The 19,543-nt window shown below is 36.0% G+C and overlaps 1 protein-coding gene across 1 annotated transcript in view; it reads left to right on the plus strand.

The window, feature by feature from the left end:
- LOC132114759 (FAS-associated factor 1-like) overlaps window positions 1-19,543 on the plus strand; it is a 76,138-nt gene that overhangs the window by 45,942 nt on the left and 10,653 nt on the right. Inside the window, exons 13-17 of the mRNA XM_059523074.1 lie at window positions 1,011-1,165; window positions 6,212-6,348; window positions 13,617-13,702; window positions 17,713-17,793; window positions 18,021-18,098. Of these exons, the coding sequence (XP_059379057.1) occupies window positions 1,011-1,165; window positions 6,212-6,348; window positions 13,617-13,702; window positions 17,713-17,793; window positions 18,021-18,098 (537 nt within the window). The remainder of the gene's footprint in view (window positions 1-1,010; window positions 1,166-6,211; window positions 6,349-13,616; window positions 13,703-17,712; window positions 17,794-18,020; window positions 18,099-19,543) is intronic.

Below are 19,543 nucleotides of genomic sequence, written 5' to 3' on the forward strand. Positions count from 1 at the left end.
CAGAGTTGTTATGCAATTCGGTGGGTTTTATTCCCCTGCCTTGTTTGGCGAAACCTTTCATGTTTGTGGTGGTGTCCTTTTTTTATTTATTTTTTTTATTAGTTGTTGGGTTATGCGAGTGAGCGCCGTCTGACGACGTAAATATCTGTGGGTTTAGATGTGCGTCGACATCAGCAGTGCTTCCTGTGCTAACCTGCGACGGTGGAAGTAGGGCACTGGCATTTGATGCAAAACAAATAAAGTGATTTGTTCGGTTTTTGTTTTTCAGGGAAAGTTTGATTTAGCCTGCATCAGTTTGATTTGGTTTGGATGTTTGTTTTGCTCAGGGTGTGTGGGGAGGGCACTTGCTGTCTTTTTCTTCTTGTGGACCCTGGTGAAGCATTAGTGGCATTAAAGCGCTCAGAAACCTGATGGTGAATCATGAAATAAGGGTGGATCAGTGAGCCGGGATTAGATGGGTTCTGGCTTCATAGGTAGTGGAAATGGCCATTCAGGCTTCAGTTTTCATGCTTTTTTTCTGCAAACTGGATGTGGGAATGGAATGACCTCTGTGTGAGCAATATTTTATAAATTAGTAAATGTCTCTCTTTAAATTCAGTGCAGCTATTTGAAGGGTTGGAAATGTTTTTTTTTCTTTAACAGTTCTCAAAAAAAAAAAAAAAAAAAAAAAAAAAGAATATATATATATATATATATATATATAAATTTTTTTTATATATATTTTCGTATTATTCCATTTTCATGTTTTTCTGCTAATTAGATGTTGGGGATGGAATACCTTTTGTGACCATCAGTGCCTATTTGAAACAACTTCAGAACAGATAAAACAAATGAAATCAAATTTCCCAAAAATATTTCATCATTTGGCCACAGACTCTTGAGGGCAGCAGTTGTTTTTCTAATTTAAAAATTTTACTAAAACATTATTATTAAATGAATTGTTAAGGATTATTAATCTTTAATTCATATGATACCTGACTGTTTGTATATGTTGTACTTTTGTCTCTCAGAGAAAACTGCTGGCCATCTACCTCCACAATGACGACAGTATCCTCAGTAATCTGTTCTGCTCTAAGATGATGTGTGCAGGCTCCATGATGTCATATCTAAGCCATAACTTCATCACATGGGCCTGGGACGTTACTAAAGAAGCTAATAAAGCCAGGTAACACTATTTAGCATATTTCTTCCTTTCATCTCTCTCATCGCATGCACTAACAGTGGCAGTCAAACCATCCAGAACTGTAGCGATCTGAAGCATTTTCACACTCAAAATGGATGATCTCTTAATGAGAGGCATTTCTTCCTTCCCCCCTCTCCTCTTCTGACTCTCTCCTCATAGAGGGCTTTAACAAAAGATGTTGTGTTTGCTCACTGAGGCCCCGGTTGGGCAGTCCACACTAATCTGCCCCGTTAAAGGGTCAGTTAGACACACAGCCATCATAGAGCACACTCCTCAGAATGTCTTCATTTCAAGATGGCAGTGATGGTGGTTTTATGCTTTGTCTTTGGTCAAATGCAACTTTTGACCCTTGGAAGCAAAAGAAAGATACACTCGAAGTAGTATTAAGATTGCAAAAATAATCCTTTGTCCTGTTTAAAATGTGCTTTGTTTCCAAGACACTGAGTAAACTGTACGAAGCTATATCTCAGATTGCTTCAGGTGCAAACAGAGCGAGCAAAATTAAGATGAAAGGCCAGAAAATAAAACGAACAGAGAGAGAAAAAGGGAGAAGTGGTCAGGTAGCAGATGGATACTTGATTGGTCCCAGCAGGCCTTGCTTCTGAGCAGGCCTCTACTTTTCCTTCCAGTAGGCTTCACCCTAAAGGCCTCCCTCCGGAGTGGATGGTAAGAGAAAGACCAGCTAGTGACCTGCTTCTGCAGGGGCTCCTTCAGTCCAGTCTTACCTCAATACCCCTCTACCTCCCCTTCTGGTTTTTGCCCCAGCTGAGCCTTTCTAGCACAGATTAAAGGCGGGCAACATCTGGGGCTATTCATAATGCGAACAGACACACACACATACACACAAAATCCCACATCCTTATACACTGACCTACTCATACACATACACATCTTATTCTCACGCTCCCGAGCCAGGCCTGACTGGTAGGTGATTGTGGATGGTGACTGGCAGTTTTTTTACAAAGCTAAATCTGTGAATGAAGCCTGTGAATTCACTAATCACTGACACCGATCACATAGACTCTCAGCATAATTGTGCATTAATTCAGAGCCCAAATGTAATTACAGTGAATGTAATTAGCACCCACAGGTGCTACAGGTGTTCTTTGTTACAGGTATACGTAGGAAAAAGCTGCAGGTCACAATTTGACAGTGCATTCTTGCAGATACAAAGTTTTTTTTTTTTTTAATCGTCAAATCCTGATGATTCATATGGCTGATTTATTGACAGTGCTGTAAGCAGTAGTTTCTTTTGCTACAGCAAAAATTCTGAAGAAAGATTGTCTTTATTATTATTTTCCTTTTTCTACCCAGTAAGTTGCTTTGGGGGAAGTATGTTAATGCTTTTTAAAAAATACTATTTTGAATTGTTGTTTAATCAAATCTGATTTTGTATTGAAATCCAAAACCTGTGAATTCAAGTTCTCAAGCCAAAGATTCACACCATTTAAATAGTATAAGCTATTATTGTTCCTACTGACCTTTTTTTTGTGCCTAATTTAAAAGAACAATTGTGAAAAGACAATAGTAGAGTGGAATCAGGAAAGAAACACGTAATCTTGGTCATTAAAAGTGCTAGAGATGTCCACAAGGCTAAGTTTCTAGCTATGTGCTTAGTATTTTCAAAATCCCTCAACCAAAGTATAACATTTTGGAGTGTAACCTTTCCTGTTTTGCCATAGTTTAAATTATACCTCAAATCATGTGACTTGTTGAGGACTGGTAGGCTGTTGCCTCTCTAATCAGTCAGACTGACAAATTTTTGCTTTGTGGATGATTAAAAGTAAAAAAAATAATATTTGGTGAGGCTTAGAGTGAAGACAATGTTTTCATATGATGTAAACTAACACAAGTATTTAAAAACCCCTTGAAAAGTCTTTGAATTCTGTTTGTAGTTGCTGTGCAGTTGTGCACAGTATCATGATCATTGTGATCGAGAAACTGTTTTCTCAGTCATAGAGCAGTGCATGCCCTGTGGCCCCAGCAGATGGTCTGATACTGTGCCACACCTCGGTCGGTTCAGGCAATGGGGAAATATTATGGTTCACACACTTAAGAGTGTGTGACTTGAGTGAGGGATGAGAAGGAGATGAGAGCATGTCACTCCAATTACAAAGCCGTTCATGATGAGATGCTTGAAACACCTGGTGTTACTAACTAAAATCAGAAATAACTCCCCTGAGGTCCTTTGAAAACTCTTAACATTTTTCAAGATTTCTTTACGCATCACTGATGTGACAGTGAATGGCCAACTGCAATGCCTGATGGGACCTCTGGAAACGCAAGTGTGATTTGTATGTTGTTTTTTTTTTTGCTTTGTGGAATCTAGTTATCTGTAATACTGCACTGTAAAGTTACACAGAAGAGAGATTGCCCGCTGTCCTGTTAACCTGTAGCACTCTAGTAGCATTTTGTACGCTAATATTATTAAATTGACCACAGCAATAGGGTTCCAGAGGTAGAATTTTCAGCAGTCATTACTCCATTCTTCAGAATCATTTAATCAATACGCTGCTTTGTTGCTTAAGTAAAACATTTTATTATTAATTATCAATGTTGAAAAGAGTTGCGCTGCTTTATATTTTTGTGGAAAGAGTGATACATTTTTAGAATTCTTTGATGGATAGAATTGTTTTTGGAAATATAAACTTGAATAATTTAATGCATCCTTGCTTAATCAAAGTATTAATTTCTTTCAAACTAACCCCAATAACCCCACAGTAGTGTATATTTTTTCATTAGTGTATATTTAACTTTTTCAGAATAGAATGCCATCATAATGCTTGTTACATACTATTTTTAAAGGGAGTTTTAAATTGCAGTATGCTAAGCTGGAAAATAACCATGTTGTGTCTCAACTTTAACATAACTAACTCTAGTAATTGCAAGTAATGAGTCAAGGATGAGATTATGGATGACCTTGCTACTGCTTTAATCATCACATTGGAAATGGTGGATTGCATTTGATTGGAAATATATTATTCCATGTAGTGCATTCTGAATAATTTCTGCACAGAGTATACAGGTGCTGGTCATATAATTAGAATATCATCAAAAAGTTGATTTATTTCACTAATTCCATTCAAAAAGTGAAACTTGTATATTATATTCATTCATTACACACAGACCGATTTATTTCAAATGATTATTTCTTTTAATTTTGATGATTATTACTGACAACTAAGGAAAATCCCAAATTCAGTATCTCAGAAAATTTGAATATTACTTAAGACCAATACAAAGAAAGGATTTTTAGAAATGTTGGTACAGTATGTACAGCACTCAATATTTATTTGGGGCTCCTTTTGCCTGAATTACTGCAGCAATGCGGCGTGGCATGGAGTAGATCAGTCTGTGGCACTGCTCAGGTGTTATGAGAGCCCAGGTTGCTCTTATAGTGGCCTTCAGCTCTTCTGCATTCTTGGGTCTGGCATATCCCATCTTCCGCTTAACAATACCCCATAGATTTTCTATGGGGTTAAGGTCAGGCGAGTTTGCTGGCCAATTAAGAACAGGAATACCATGGTCCTTAAACTAGGTACTGGTAGAAATCTGCATCTCCATAAAGTTGGTCAACAGCAGGAAGCATGAAGTGCTCTAAAACTTCCTGGTATATGGCTGCTTTGACCTTTGACCTCAGAAAACACAGTGGACCAACACCAGCAGATAACATGGCACCTCAAACCATCACTGACTGTGGAAACTTTACACTGGACCTCAAACAACATTGACTGTGTGCCTCTCCTCTTTTCCTCCAGACTCTGTGACCCTGATTTCCAAAGGAAATGCAAAATTTACTTTCATCAGAGAACATAACTTTGGATCACTCAGCAGCAGTCCATTCCTTTTTTAAGCGAGAAGCTTCTGACGCTGTCTGTTGTTCAAGAGTGGCTTGACACAAGAAATGCGACAGCTGAAACCCATGTCTTGCATACGTCTGTGCGTAGTGGATCTTGAAGCACTGACTCCAGCTGCAGTCCACTGTGTGAATCTCCCCACATTTTTGAATGGGTTTTGGTGTTAATGGTCGTCTTTTGGACAACTGTCAAGTCAGCAGTCTTCCCCATGATTGTGTAGCCTACAGAACTAGACTGAGAGACCATTTAAAGGCCTTTGCAGGTGTTTTTAGTTAATTAGCTGATTAGAGTTTGGCACCAGGTGTCTTCAATATTGAACCTTTTCACAATATTCAAATTTTCTAAGATACTGATTTTGGGATTTTCCATAGTTGTCAGTTTTAATCATCAAAATTAAAAGAAATAAACATTTGAAATATATCAGTCTGTGTGTAATGAATGAATATAATATACAAGTTTAACTTTTTCAGTGGAATAGGTGAAATAAAACAACTTTTTGATGATACTCTAATTATATGACCAGCACCTGTACATACTAAATACTATTTCATAAATTATAGGTAGTATGCCAGTCTGAATATGCCCTAGAGTCCAAAAAGTGCTCACTCATCTCCTCTGATGCAACTTATAAATATATATATATATATAGTATAAGTTCTCTGATAACAGGGTGAAATTATTTTTTTCATTTCTTCCCTCCCACACTGGCCATGGCCCCTTACTCTAGTGTGTTCCATCTTTTCTCTATTTTACTTTCCAGTTATTAAAGCCGATGTTATTAAAAGAAGAGAGAAGCTAATCTATATTTGCATTCCCTCTATAGCAATTCATTAATATTATGACATTTACTGCGAGCTCTCTGAGTCTGCCTGCTACCCTTTTCCTTCAGTGAAACGTTAATTTAAAGTTCTGTCTTTGTAATGGAATAAGAAATCCTCTCTGCGCTATCAAATTCGGTGCAGCAGGAATTGAATACTAATTCAGACTGGGGGAGTGTTTGGAGAAGGACCATCTTCTGAGCAGAGAGCAGAATTGGTTTTAAAGTCTCTTAATATGATGAGCTGTGTACTCTTATTAAGCTCAGTGATTGTTCAGGGGAGTTTCACTGGCTGTCTCTCCACTGTCCACTTAAATTACTGACTCTCTCTCTTTTCTCTCACTCTCTTTCTAGGCTACTCACGATGTGTACAAGACACTTTGGCAGTGTTGTTGCACAGACCATTCGGACATACAAGACTGACCAGTTCCCATTACTTTTAATTGTCATGGGCAAACGGACATCAAATGAAGTTTTAAATGTTATATCAGGTAAAATATACTTCTAAATAAACTACAATTAAAATTATAGGTAACACTTCATCAGTCAAGACATTGGTAGACTTTATGTAATGCCTAGCAGATCAAAATCACAATTTCTTTTGCACAAAATTTCTAATTGAATGTAATTAGTATTATTTATATATATATATATATATATATATATATATATATACACACACACAGTACAGACCAAAAGTTTGGACACAAAAAAAAGTTTTCTTTATTATCATGACTATGAAAATTGTAGATTCACACTGAAGGCATCAAAACTATGAATTAACACGTGGAATTATATATGGAATTATATACATAACAAAAAAGTGTGAAACAACTTTAAAAAAATATGTCATATTCTAGGTTCTTCAAAGTAGCCACCTTTTGCTTTGATTACTGCTTTGCACACTCTTGACATTCTCTTGATGAGCTTCAAGAGGTAGTCACCTGAAATGGTCTTCCAACAGTCTTGAAGGAGTTCCCCGAGAGATGCTTAGCACTTGTTGACCCTTTTGCCTTCAGTCTGCGGTCCAGCTCACCCCTAAACCATCTCGATTGGGTTCAGGTCCGGTGACTGTGGAGGCCAGGTCATCTGGCGCAGCACCCCATCACTCTCCTTCTTGGTCAAATAGCCCTTGATGCCTTCAGTGTGACTCTACAATTTTCATAGTCATGAAAATAAAGAAAACTCTTTGAATGAGAAGGTGTGTCCAAACTTTTGGTCTGTACTGTGTATATATATATATATATATATATATATATATATATATATATATATATATATATATATATATATATATATATATATATATTAGGTACACCGCTTCAATTGCTTGGTAACACAAATTGCTAATCAGCCAATCACATGGCAGCAACTCAATGCATTTAGACATCTAGATGTGGTGAAGACAACTTGCTGAAGTTCAGACCGAGCATTAGAATGGGGAAGAAAGGGGATTTCAGTGACTTTGAACATAGAATGGTTGTTGTTGCCAGATGGGCTGGTCTGAGTACTGCTGATCTACTGGGATTTTCACTCACGACCATCTCTAGGGTTTACAGAATGATCCGAAAAAGAGAAAATATCCAGTGAGCGGCAGTTGTGTGGACAGAAATGCCTTCTTAATGTCAGAGGTCAGAGGAGAATGGGTAAACTGGTTAGAGATGATAGAAAAGCAACAGTAACTCAAATAACCACTCGTTACAGCCAAGGTGTACAGAATACCATCTCTGAACACACAGCACATCGAACCCTGAAGCAGATAGGGTACAGCAGCAGAAGACTACACCGGGTGCTGCTCCTGTCAGATAAGAACAGGAGGCTACAATTTACACAGGCTCATTTCTGCTGCAACATTCAGATGGTATGGTCAGAATTTTACTTAAAGAACATGAAAGCATGGATCCATCCTGCCTTTTCTCAGTGGTTCAGGCTGATGGAGGTGGTGTAATGGTGTTTGACATACTTTGGTCCCCTTAGTACCAATTGAGCATCGTTTTAACGTCACAGCCTACCTGAGTTTTGTTGCTGACCATGTCCATCCCTTTATGACTACAGTGTACCCATCTTTTTCAACCCAAAGGGTGTGTTTATTTACAAGTCAGCAAATGCAAGTTTATTTATATTTATATATATATTTATATAATTTCTAAATTTATGCATAAACATGACAAGTCCTGAAAGTAGACAAAGAGAACCCAGTCAAATACAAAAAAATATATATATATAGTATATATACTATTTATGCATATATATATATAGTACCCTGCATAAGTATTGGAACAGTAAAGACAAAATAGTTTGCTGTGGAGTCAAGAAATCTGTAAATATGAGTAAAAGATGAATATGAGACAAAACTACAGAATGTCACATTTTATTATTGGGTGATTTCTACACAAAGATGTTTTACCAGCTAAGAAGATCAGCACTTTTAGAGTTTCATCTCCCTATCTGATGTGAGCATAAGTATTGGAACAGTTGCCTCACAGGCAGGGACGTGCACAGACATTTTGAGGGGCAGGGGCTCAAGTGAATATATATATATTAACGCAACTCTGACTTCCTTTTAAAAAAAAATAATTTAAAAAGTTAATTAATTTTATCTTCCTCAAACTCACGCAATTGTTTCATTTTCAAAAGATGTCTAAAAAATAATCAGTTCACAGAAACCATGGGTCTCCTTAGTATTCACTAGGTTTATAGAGAAGCAAAGGAAACCATTCCACAATGTGCATGTTTTGAAAACATTTTCTATTCTACTAGTTTCAAGTATAATTAAAAAAAAAAAAAAAAAACCTACCTATGCGTTCTATACTAGACTAACTGAGACTTGTCATGGCACTTGTATACTGTTGTTGCTCTCTTGTTGACCTGACTGCTTCTATTGTTCTCATTTGTAAGTCGCTTTGGATAAAAGCGTCTGCTAAATGATTAAATGTAAATGTATATATGAAGAGTTCAGATGCAAAAGCCTCTAAGTGCCATCTGAAATTTTCTTATGAGCTTTTTTTTTCAAGCTCGTATTTAAGTTCATTAATTTAACTTAAATGACAATTAATAGGTAATTTTCATTGCCAGTAATGTGAAATAAGTGAACATAAACATACAAGCTTGATAAAAATGATCATTATTGAAGGAAATTTCAGATGGCACTTAGAGGATTTTTCATCTGAACTCTTCATATTTAGAATAACCTAAATAACTGCATCAAACAGAGGGGCGTGTTTTACTAATAATTTGTTTATTTTTGCACAAGGCACTACATCGTTTTAATTATTTTGGTGTTATCAGAATACATAACACTTTAAAATTAAACTTACCAAAATAATTGAGTAAAAATTCAATAAAAGCCAATGTCATGTATGTATTTGTGGTGGTATGGAATACTATTTTATAAAGGTTTCGAGGAAATAAAAAAAGTTAAATTACTTAAATAGTTAATTTATAAATATTGTTATTTTTAAAGTTTAATGTTAACTTATTTCTACTCAGTTTTATTTATTAATGTACCAGATGCAGTTACTCAGATTTACTACATTTTTTAGAGTGTATCCTCCATCTGTTTGCATCTGTAGATTTCTTCTAAATTCACCAATTTAGATTTCTAAATTTCAGGGGGAAAGACTTGATGTAAGTCAATAACTGGGGACGTTCTGTATGCAAATTAGGCGTCAACTAGTTAAAATGCGCACATTTGCATCTAATTGACAGGGAAATGCAGGTAAATAGGATAAACAAAATAACTAAAGCATATCACCTGGTGGTGATATATGCTTATTTTATTAACTTATTTTATTACATGGCTTGGTTGAATTCCAATGTAGAATGCGGTCTGTTATAACCAACAGACCGCTGTGCGGAGTATAACAGACCGTTGCCATGAAAAACAGAGCGTTGCTATGGACTCTAACCGTAGAGACGGAGCGGACTATTTTCTTTAGCGGAAGCAATACAATCGGGTTTAACAATCGGGGGAGAGGGAGCGCTTCAGAACTCCTGACCTGATATTTAGATACTATATTTCAATAAATATATTTGTTTGACAGGGAAGCTGTGTGCAAACAGAAATATATATTATTTTTCAAAAAGAAAAAAAAAGCATCCCAGAAAAAAGGGCACTTTCTCTCCAGGAATAAAAAGGGCAGGTGCTCAAGCCCCCTTTCATGTCTATGTGTGCACGTGCCTGCTCACAGGTCTTTCTAAGTGTTCAGCTGTGTCCTGTTGCATTAATTCTTCAGATATTAAAAGCAGGGAATGTCTTATCAGTTATATCCATTGCTTCTGCATTCTAAGTCTTGCATTCAATGATGACACACACAAACCAGGATGAAGATGAGGAAGCTAACTCTGAAAGAGAAGCAAGCAATTTTCGATGCTAAAAGAAAAGAGGAAGTCAGTTAGAACTATAGGAAAAACAAAGGGCGCGGAGAAATCAAGAGAAATTGGAAACTACTGGCGATATCAGCAACCAACGATGACCTGATCGGCTAAGAAAAAACAACAGTAGTTGATGACAGACAAATCATAAAAGTTGTGAAAATGAACCCTAAAATACATGTCTAAAATCGCCATAAATCTGGGGTGATGCTCTGTCAATCTACAATCCGCAGGAGAATTTGACACAGAATTACAGAAGCTACACAACAAGATGCAAACCACTGATCAGCACCAGAAATAGAAAGGCAAGATTCTTCACAAATGTGAGCCAGTAGAGTTTTGGAACTGAATTGATGGACCGATGAGACAAAGATGAACCTTTATCTAAGTAATTGGAAAGCAAAAGTGTGGAGAGAAATAGGGAACTGCAAATTATCCTCAGTATACAACCTCATCTATAAAGCTTGGTGGAGTTGGTGGCATGGGCATGCATGCATGCATCTAGAACAGGACCTCATTAATTTTAATGATGACAATGTATGATGGCAGTAGCAGAATGAATTTGAAAGGGTACAAAATCATCTTGGCTACCAATATATAAAAAAAAATGCCACCAAACTCATTAAAAAGCACTTCATATTGGATCAGGACAATGACCCAAAACACCCTGACAGTTCAATCAAGGACTTTATCAGGGCAAAGAAATGTAAAGTCTTAGATTGCCCAAATCATTCTCCAGATTTAAATCCAATTGAATATTAATTTCACCAGCTGAAGAGGAGACTAAAGACAGACATATTAAAATGTGACATTCATTGTTCTCCTGATGATTGACTCATCAGGATCCTTTGCAACCTCGCAGACTATTACACGTCTTACTTGTAGAGTGATCTTTGTCGGTCGACCACTCCTGGTTTAGGATAACAGGGGTCTTGAATTTCCTCCATTTGTACACAATCTGTTTGACTGTGGTTTTGTCAAGTCACCTTTATTTACATAGTGCTTTACACAAAAAAAGATTGTGTCAAAGCAACTGAACAACATTAATTAGGAAAACAGTGTGTCAATAATGCAAAATGACAGTTAAAGAAAGTTCATCATTGAATTCAGTGATTTCATCACTCATCTCGGTTCAGTTTAATTAGTATCTGTGCAATTATTTCTAATCAAGTCAACGATATCGCTGTAAATGAAGTGTCCCCAACTAAGCAAGCCAGAGGTGACAGCGGCAAGGAACCAAAACTCCCATCGGTTACAGAATGGAGAAAATACCTTGGGAGAAACCGGGCTCAGTTGGGGGGCCAATTCTCCTCTGACCAAACAAAACAAGCAGTTCAATTCCAGGCTGCAGCAAGCTCAGATTGTGCAGAAGAATCATCTGTTTCTTGTAGTCTTGTCCCATTGGCCTTCTGAGACAAGGTCTTTACAGGGGATCTGTCTACGCGTCTCATCAAGTTAGGACTATAATGTAGCAAGAGCTCACTTTTGTGGAGTCCAAACTCTTTAGAGATGGTTTTATAAACTTTTCTAGCCTAATGGGCAACAGTAACTCTTTCTTCGCAGTCTGCATCTCAATTGTTTGATTGAGCTCTCTTTGTCTACTTTCAGGACTTGTGTGAAAATCTGATTCTGTTTTGGTTCATATTTATTAAATATAGAAATTTTTAAAGGGTTCACAAACTTTCAAGCACTGTGTACATATGTGTGTCTCTCTCTCTCTCTCTCTCTCTCTCTCTCTCTCTATATATATATATATATATATATATATATATATATATATATATATATAATTTCATTTTATTTTTTTATTTTGCTCCAAAAAAATATTTACTAATTTCTAACTAAATTTTTAGGGTTACATGGTTCTATGTAATCTCTGGAGAGCCAAATTACTCAATTGACCTTTCGCAAAGACCCGAATCCCTTAGTTACTGTTTCTATGTCCGACATACTTTTGGTACTGTACTTTTGCTACGAGTGTGTCAGCTTTGAAATTTTTATTTTATTTTTGTTCTTGTGACAGATCGCTGTAGCTGCTCATTTTAAGCAGCATGTGAATCAACAATCTCTTCCTCTTTACTAGTTATAGCCCAAAATAAACATGAATTAATATCAGAAGGTATCTTGTTTCAACCATGAGTGTGTCAATGCACAGCATTTTTTCAAATTCATGTCCTTCGACGTTAATCTACTCTCCTGTCTGACGTTAATCTACTCTCCTGTCTGGTTTGTTTGCCGAACAAAATGGCAGATTTGCCGTTATGTTTGGTCATGAATAGCCTGCTCCTTGTGAAGGGTTAATTTAATTATTTGTAGTTTTATTTAACAATTGTAAAAAAAAAAATACTGGATTTAAGTATGTGGATAATGATTTATATTATTTAATTTGTATGAAATATTTTGTTAGCCTATCAAGTTGAACCCACTAGATGTAGCGCTGCTACATTGTTCATTCAATATATTGTGGAAAACGAGAGCATCAGTGTGGAGATGTTGTTTACGTCAAAACTGAAACCAAGCCATTCACACAGAACGCATATTTATCACATTTTCTATAGGGACATCTATCAGCGTTGCACTTGTGTCTCATTCGAAAGAGCGCCATGTTAAGAAAGCAGTGTAAAATTTTAAAGTTAGTAAGTTTTTAAACAACATGTTTCAAGACTTTATGGTGGTTTTTCTCCATCCCACTGTATCATGTTTTTAAGTGAAGAAAGTAGTCTACTTTTGTGATTGGTTTTCGGTCCTTTGTATTAAAGTAAACTTGCATGCATGGTGCTGTTTTTTTCCTAATTAAGCAGCTTTATTAATTATGTATGGTTTATAAACATTATTTGAAACATTATGCACTTCAAAGGTAGTAGTGTTATTTTATTACGTTTGAAAGAAACGTGCATAATATTATGCTCGATGTGCCCTCTTGAGGCCTCAGGAGAGAAGCCAAAACCTTTTTCCCCCTAAATGAAATTATGCCTTTTAAATTAGAATATAATTCAAATTTTGATAATATAAATAGAAAATTTTTATTTAGTTTTTCAGTCATTTTGACACCCTAGTGTGTTTGTGTATGTATATACATGTACATATAATATTAAATTAAATATTACTTAACAATACTGAACAAAATTAAACATTAAATATTTAAATAAATAATAGACATTATTAGATTGTTAATAAAAACATTAATTATGATTTAATTAATTATAAAATCTCACAACAAATTGTATTTGTTTTGTATTTCAAGTTGTATTTCTTTTTGGCATTAGTTTGCGTTCATAATAATTTTGAACATTTTGAGATTTTGTAGTGAAAATATGAAAAACTGCAAAATTAGATAAGTCTGCTACAATCTGATTGTTGTTTATTTTTTTTATATGTGATTAAGCCAACACAACAGTGGATCCCATGGTGACACTCATGGGAGCCATGGAGATCTTCTCAGCACAACAGCAAGAAGACATCAAAGATGAGGTGAGATAAAAAAAGAGTATTTAAGGCCTCCTTGCTGTGAACCTGAAGCAAAAATAGTCAACTTAGTTATTCTGCCTGCTAAGATGCTTAATTTTGGCAAATTCTAAGATATAAACTCTGTTCTTCCAAAAATGTTGCAGTGCGCACTACTTGTAATTCACTACACCAGAGACTGATTAGCAAAGAGGTGCTTTTTATTAGGGAGATTCAAAGTAATATTTTTAAGCCACAAAAAGGGGCATGTTGGGGCAGATGACCACTCATTGTCTGACTTATTAGAGTCGGCCTATCACACAGTGGTAAGAATAGACACTCCGGCTGCGTCTGTGTGTTTGTCTGGGTTTCAGACAAACCATGGAAGAAAAAGCACAATTCACTGGCTGTGTAATGTAAGCTTGCGGTAGCCTGTGCTTGTGAAGTCGACACAAAGCTGGCAGGATATGAGTTTGGTGTGTCATGACTGCCTGCAGTATGTGATTGTTTAAATCAATGCTAGGTCTGCAAACAAATGCGTTTACAAAGTGCTGAAACAAGATGTGTCCATCTGTTCAAATGAACTGAAAGCTAGTGAATAATGTTTTTAAGTGGCATATCTGAAAGGTTATTCCTAATAGTGGATCTCTGCGCTCTGTGGCAACTTTTAATAGTATATTAACTTCCTGCCTAATTAAAAACACTAGTTGTTAATGTTTTTGTTACAGGTCATGACGGGTCTGTCCACACTTCCTTGGGTTGAGCTAATTAGTCATCTTCACCTGCATGTGTTAATGTTTGTGTCTGTGGTTTGGTGGGAAATATTCAGACAGCAAACACAGGTTTCTGTCCCCCTGCGGCACATTGACTCGATGATTTGATAAGTCATGACATTTCTTGCCTCGTCCCAGCATTCTCTTTTCTGTCCGCACCCCTGCGTGGGATGCTTTGAATAAATATTCATCAAGAAAGCAACATAATTGTCAACAGTGTGAGAATCTGCTAGACCCAATGTTGTTTCGTTCAGTCTCCTTCTGCCCGGCTCAATTAATAATTTCCTTTAAAAACGTTATTTTCGACTAAAATAACTAAATAACTAAAATTTTCTCGAAAATATAAAATGGTGATATTTACTACCTAGGATTTGGTATTAATACACAATTCAATTGAAATTTGATTCACCGGCTTTGTGATTCCAAATCTATGTCAGATTAATTAGATTTTATTTCAGTTATGTCTAAACTATGCAATTCAGTTTTGAAGGACTCATTTAAAGGACTATCTCAAAAAGAGAAAATGTAAGAGTCATTGTTCATGAATTAGACTACAATGGTTGTGCTGAATATTTTGATTCAACAAAAAGAACTGATTCATTAGATTAATATTTTCATGCATTGGATTACTCTGGTTGGATTAAATGTTTTTGATTCAACAAATATAATCATTTTTTTTATGAGTTGGACTCTGGTTGCACTGCACGTTCCACATTCAGTAAAAAGAAAAAAATATATATTGTAGCATTGATTTAGTTTTTAATTGAATATGTTGATTGAAGTGCATCTAGGTGAACTGCTGGTGATTACAGCATATTTCAAGTCATGGGTGTGATGCTCGAATCCAGACCCTTTGTTAATCTTGTGTTTGTACACAAATGAGTGAGCCACCTTATAAATAAGTGGGAGTGTTTGAAAGTATTTGTTGTTGTGGCACCACTAACCGTGTGCCATTTGAGGCAGTTTAGGTTTGTCCTTTAAAGTCCTTAACCGAAATGTCCTTGTGTGTCTGTGTGTGTGTGTCATCCTTGCCCTGTACAGTCAGGTGACTCATAGTGACCTGTGTGTGTCTGTCCATGTCTGTATGGGCAGACGTACACCCCTTACATACACTGTCTGGATCAACAGGCAAACCCAGACAGCGAACACTCATCCACCAAGATCACACCAGCATTCCTCTGTGTTTGTAAGTGCCATGACCTGAGGTTGTGCAGTCAGGGGTAAAATAGTTATACACTTGCTCCATTAACTCTAGTACAGCACAGCACTGACTCACTGTATGTAGAGTGTAACAGAGAGAAAAAAAAACATGTGAGATAGCTTTCACACTCTTTACTCACCCTGTTTAAATATTTTTGTTTCTTTTTGACCAGCATTGAAAGAATGTTTTACTGTATTCATGTAGAAGGATGCAAACGGAGTAAATAGATAATCAGGTTGGACTACTTATACATTTCTTCATTAACTTTCCATTTCCTTTCCATTATACTTAGATATGCCACAATAATAATAATTATTAATATAATTTTATTAGCTTGCATGACAACCATGAATTATGATTTGCTACTTGATTTAGCTAGTAAGGGGCATCATTGAAATCATTTTATTGATCTTACTGTAACTGAGACTAAATTTTATGACCATTTTGATGACCTGTAATTGATGATGATTTTTTTATTTTAATGTTTAGCTGTTTTCAATGTTTATTCTATTTTTCTATAAATTGTACGTCGTTTTAAATTTGTGTATCTTCATTATAACCAGTCACAACACATACTTTTTTTATTGTACTATAAAATGTAAATGTACATAAATGTAAATTATACATTTGTATGTCTACATGATGACCAGTCAAAACACCTAAACTTTATTTTATTTTAATTTACTTATTTGCAGTTTTATATGTAGTTCAGATGATGATCTGTAATACCTGCTGGAAAAAATAGCTACCATTAATGTTTTAGTTTTTTGTTTGTTTAATTTAATGTTTGTACCATTAATTTTGTTTTAGTAAAAATAAATGTAATTATTCTGTCATATTAAGTTTGTTTTCGCCATTTCATAAACCCAGTAAGATATGAGAGGCCATTACATTTTTAACCTTAAGAGGTTTTCATTGACATGCCTTGTATCTAACAAAGCTTATCTATGGCAAATTCAGTGTAATTCACATGGCCTCTCATGACTATTTACTTTAATCTAACAGTGGCTTTTGAAAGTCCTTTTGAAAGATTGTGGCTTTTACGAGTAGTTCTTCAAAAGCACGATGTGTTCGCCGTGTATTTGTTCTTATTTCCAGCCCTCAGATAAAAGATTCAGTTGTTTGTAATCTCAGTTCACCTGAATTGTTTCAGTGTTCTGACTTTACAAATAGAGAACCACACACATCATCCTACAAGCTCTTCCTACACCACAACATGGTTTTCACACACTCTTTTAGAGCTCGTTTGAATAGAATTTGAGGATGTATCTCTCCTTTGATCAGCCTCTGTTCTCGATCCCTCCTTTCTCTCCTCAATCCTTCCTTTTCTTCTCCTCTGCTCTATGTAGTCACAACTCTTTCACATTTCCACACAAAGTCCAGCCAGAAGAAAAGACCCTTAGTCTTAAAAGCGGCTGCAGACAATCGCACGAGCCTGACTGCACAAAAGCAACAGTGGTTATTCATAGTCTTCAGTCTCAGCAGGTAGACCTGCAGCTGGGTCTTAACATACAGGATCCACACACGCACACACACTCACAATAATAAAAGAGTCTGTCCATTGTATGTAGAGGAACTCCATGCATTCACTTCTGTAAGATACTCTTTCAGTCGTCCCCAGTTAGAGTTCCGACAATACAATAGTTTTCAGTATGTGGCCATTACTGCTGACAATGATGAGGAACCATCTCATACGTCAAAGATCCAGTGGGATTGTTATCTGGATAGACATACTCTTATTGGCTATCTGGTATAGGATGTAGATAATAGAAATATAATAATAGAAATAAATTCTGAGACTACTAGAAATAGGCCTAATTATATAATCAGCTGTATTATTTTTCCTAATTATATTATTTTGAAACATTATTATTATTATGTCTTTGATTTAACAAAATCTATACACAAAGTTTGTTTGTGTTTAAAGTGTTTTTTTTTTTGTATTTTGGATTACACTCCATATAAAAAAGTAAATATTAATGTTCATATTCATTTCAGAAATTAAACATTGTTTTTCTAATTTTAGATGACTTTAGTTTTATTCACCCATGTTTTTCTTTCAGGATGAACGTGAAGCCAGAGAAATGGTCAAGAGAGAACAGGATGAAGCTTATCGTTTGTCTCTGGAAGCTGACCGTAAAAAGGTTTGGCAAGATATTTAATTTCCTTTTTTGCTCAAATTTTTTGTTTTTATTCATTTAAAGTTGTTTATTTTAGATTTTAATTTAATTTAGAAGTAAAATTAAATATAAAGTTGTTGAATGTTTGTGTAAATGTCTTTAATTTAACTTATTTTAAATTTCTTAAATATTTTAGGTAATGTATGTTGCTAGTTAAATTGATGAATTTTTATTTATTTATTCATTTTCAGAGAGAAGCACAAGAGCGAGAAGAGGCAGAGCAAGTCCGTCAGGAGCGAATCAGGAAAGAGCAGGAGGAGGAACGAGAGGTGAGGTTTGATTGGAATTACACCGGTTTGGTGACCGTTTCAGTAACACAATTTATATGTCAAGCTCAAGGGAAGGTGAAACTAGGAAAATCTGAGAATGACCCTAAATAATTCACCTTGCCAAAGTTGCCTTATACAGGCCATGTAATCATGATCCGAACAGGAATTCACAGGAGTTTAGCTTCCTTGTTTTATTCTGTGTAGAGCCCAGTGAAGCTTTGTTTGTTTGCCAGATATGACTGATTTCCTGCATTATGTTACTATTACTTTGCGTTACCAGTTAGATCCAGTTAATTGGTTCAAAAGAGCCATTAATGCTTTTGAGAAAATCTTACATTTTTAAAACCTCTCTTTCTCATCCAATGAAGCAGAACAAATGAACACAAAAATGACACCTGTGCTTTAAACCAAAATTAAACCCTGACAGTTTCACTCAATGTTAAAATGTAATGTTTCTAAATAGTCTAAACATGTCACTTAAATGGGTTTTCATGCCTCAGAAGATGACAAATAGCAGTGACAGTCATAAAGCTTCATGTCCTGTTGTAACCACTCTCATCAAACACAGTTTACATTTGTTACACAAATCACACACATATTTGTGATCTGCCTGCGTCCTGCAGTGTTTGCGCCATTTCCCCGTGAATTGTACGAGCTGTAAAAAATGACAGGTGCATGTCAAGGCACTGACACTCTCACAAAGACAGCATCAAAAAGTGACACGCGAAGTTGAATATCACCTGTAGATGTAGGAGTAAGCAAATATACCCGTTCCCTATCAGCTGATCAGCAGAATACAATACCACCTTATTGACATTCAAATGAATTACAGATGGTGTGGTCTAGTGCTCTTTCTAAAGACAGTTTGCAGCATGAAGTGTACATGTTCATTAGTATGCTTACAAGCTCCCCACACACTCTTTTTAATTAGATATTTGCTCACCAAAAACACAAAAAGCCACCACACCAGTGTCGCTGTTTATTCAGCAGTAAATACTGAGCGGACCAGCTCAGGTGAAACGGCTATATGAGATAATTTGTCACTTTTAGGCTTCAACAAAAGCATGTTATTAGTTCAATCTCTTATTGCCATGGAACCATTCATGTCAGGACGTACTGTAGGCAACAGTATTGACACTCAAACATACGATACCCCACAGTAGCTCACTTTAGCTTCATTTAATGCTTGTCTTGGACAAAGCTTTTAATTTGAGGCATATTGTGGAGAGGTAAACATAAAGACGGCCTGGAGGCAAAGTAATTGTGTCAGGTCTGTTTTCAGTGCTGTGTGTGTGTGTGTGAGCTGTTAACTCAGCAGCAGCCTTGTGTTTTAATGAGAGCTGGGTCTAAAGTTCTTCACCTGCTGTCTGTAATGAACCCAAGGGCAGAAGAGGCTTGAAATACACACACGTTTATACTGAAAAAATCACACGAGCTAAACTCCA

This window comes from Carassius carassius, chromosome 34 (genome assembly GCF_963082965.1).
Source record: "Carassius carassius chromosome 34, fCarCar2.1, whole genome shotgun sequence".
In the NCBI taxonomy this organism is placed as follows: domain Eukaryota; kingdom Metazoa; phylum Chordata; class Actinopteri; order Cypriniformes; family Cyprinidae; genus Carassius; species Carassius carassius.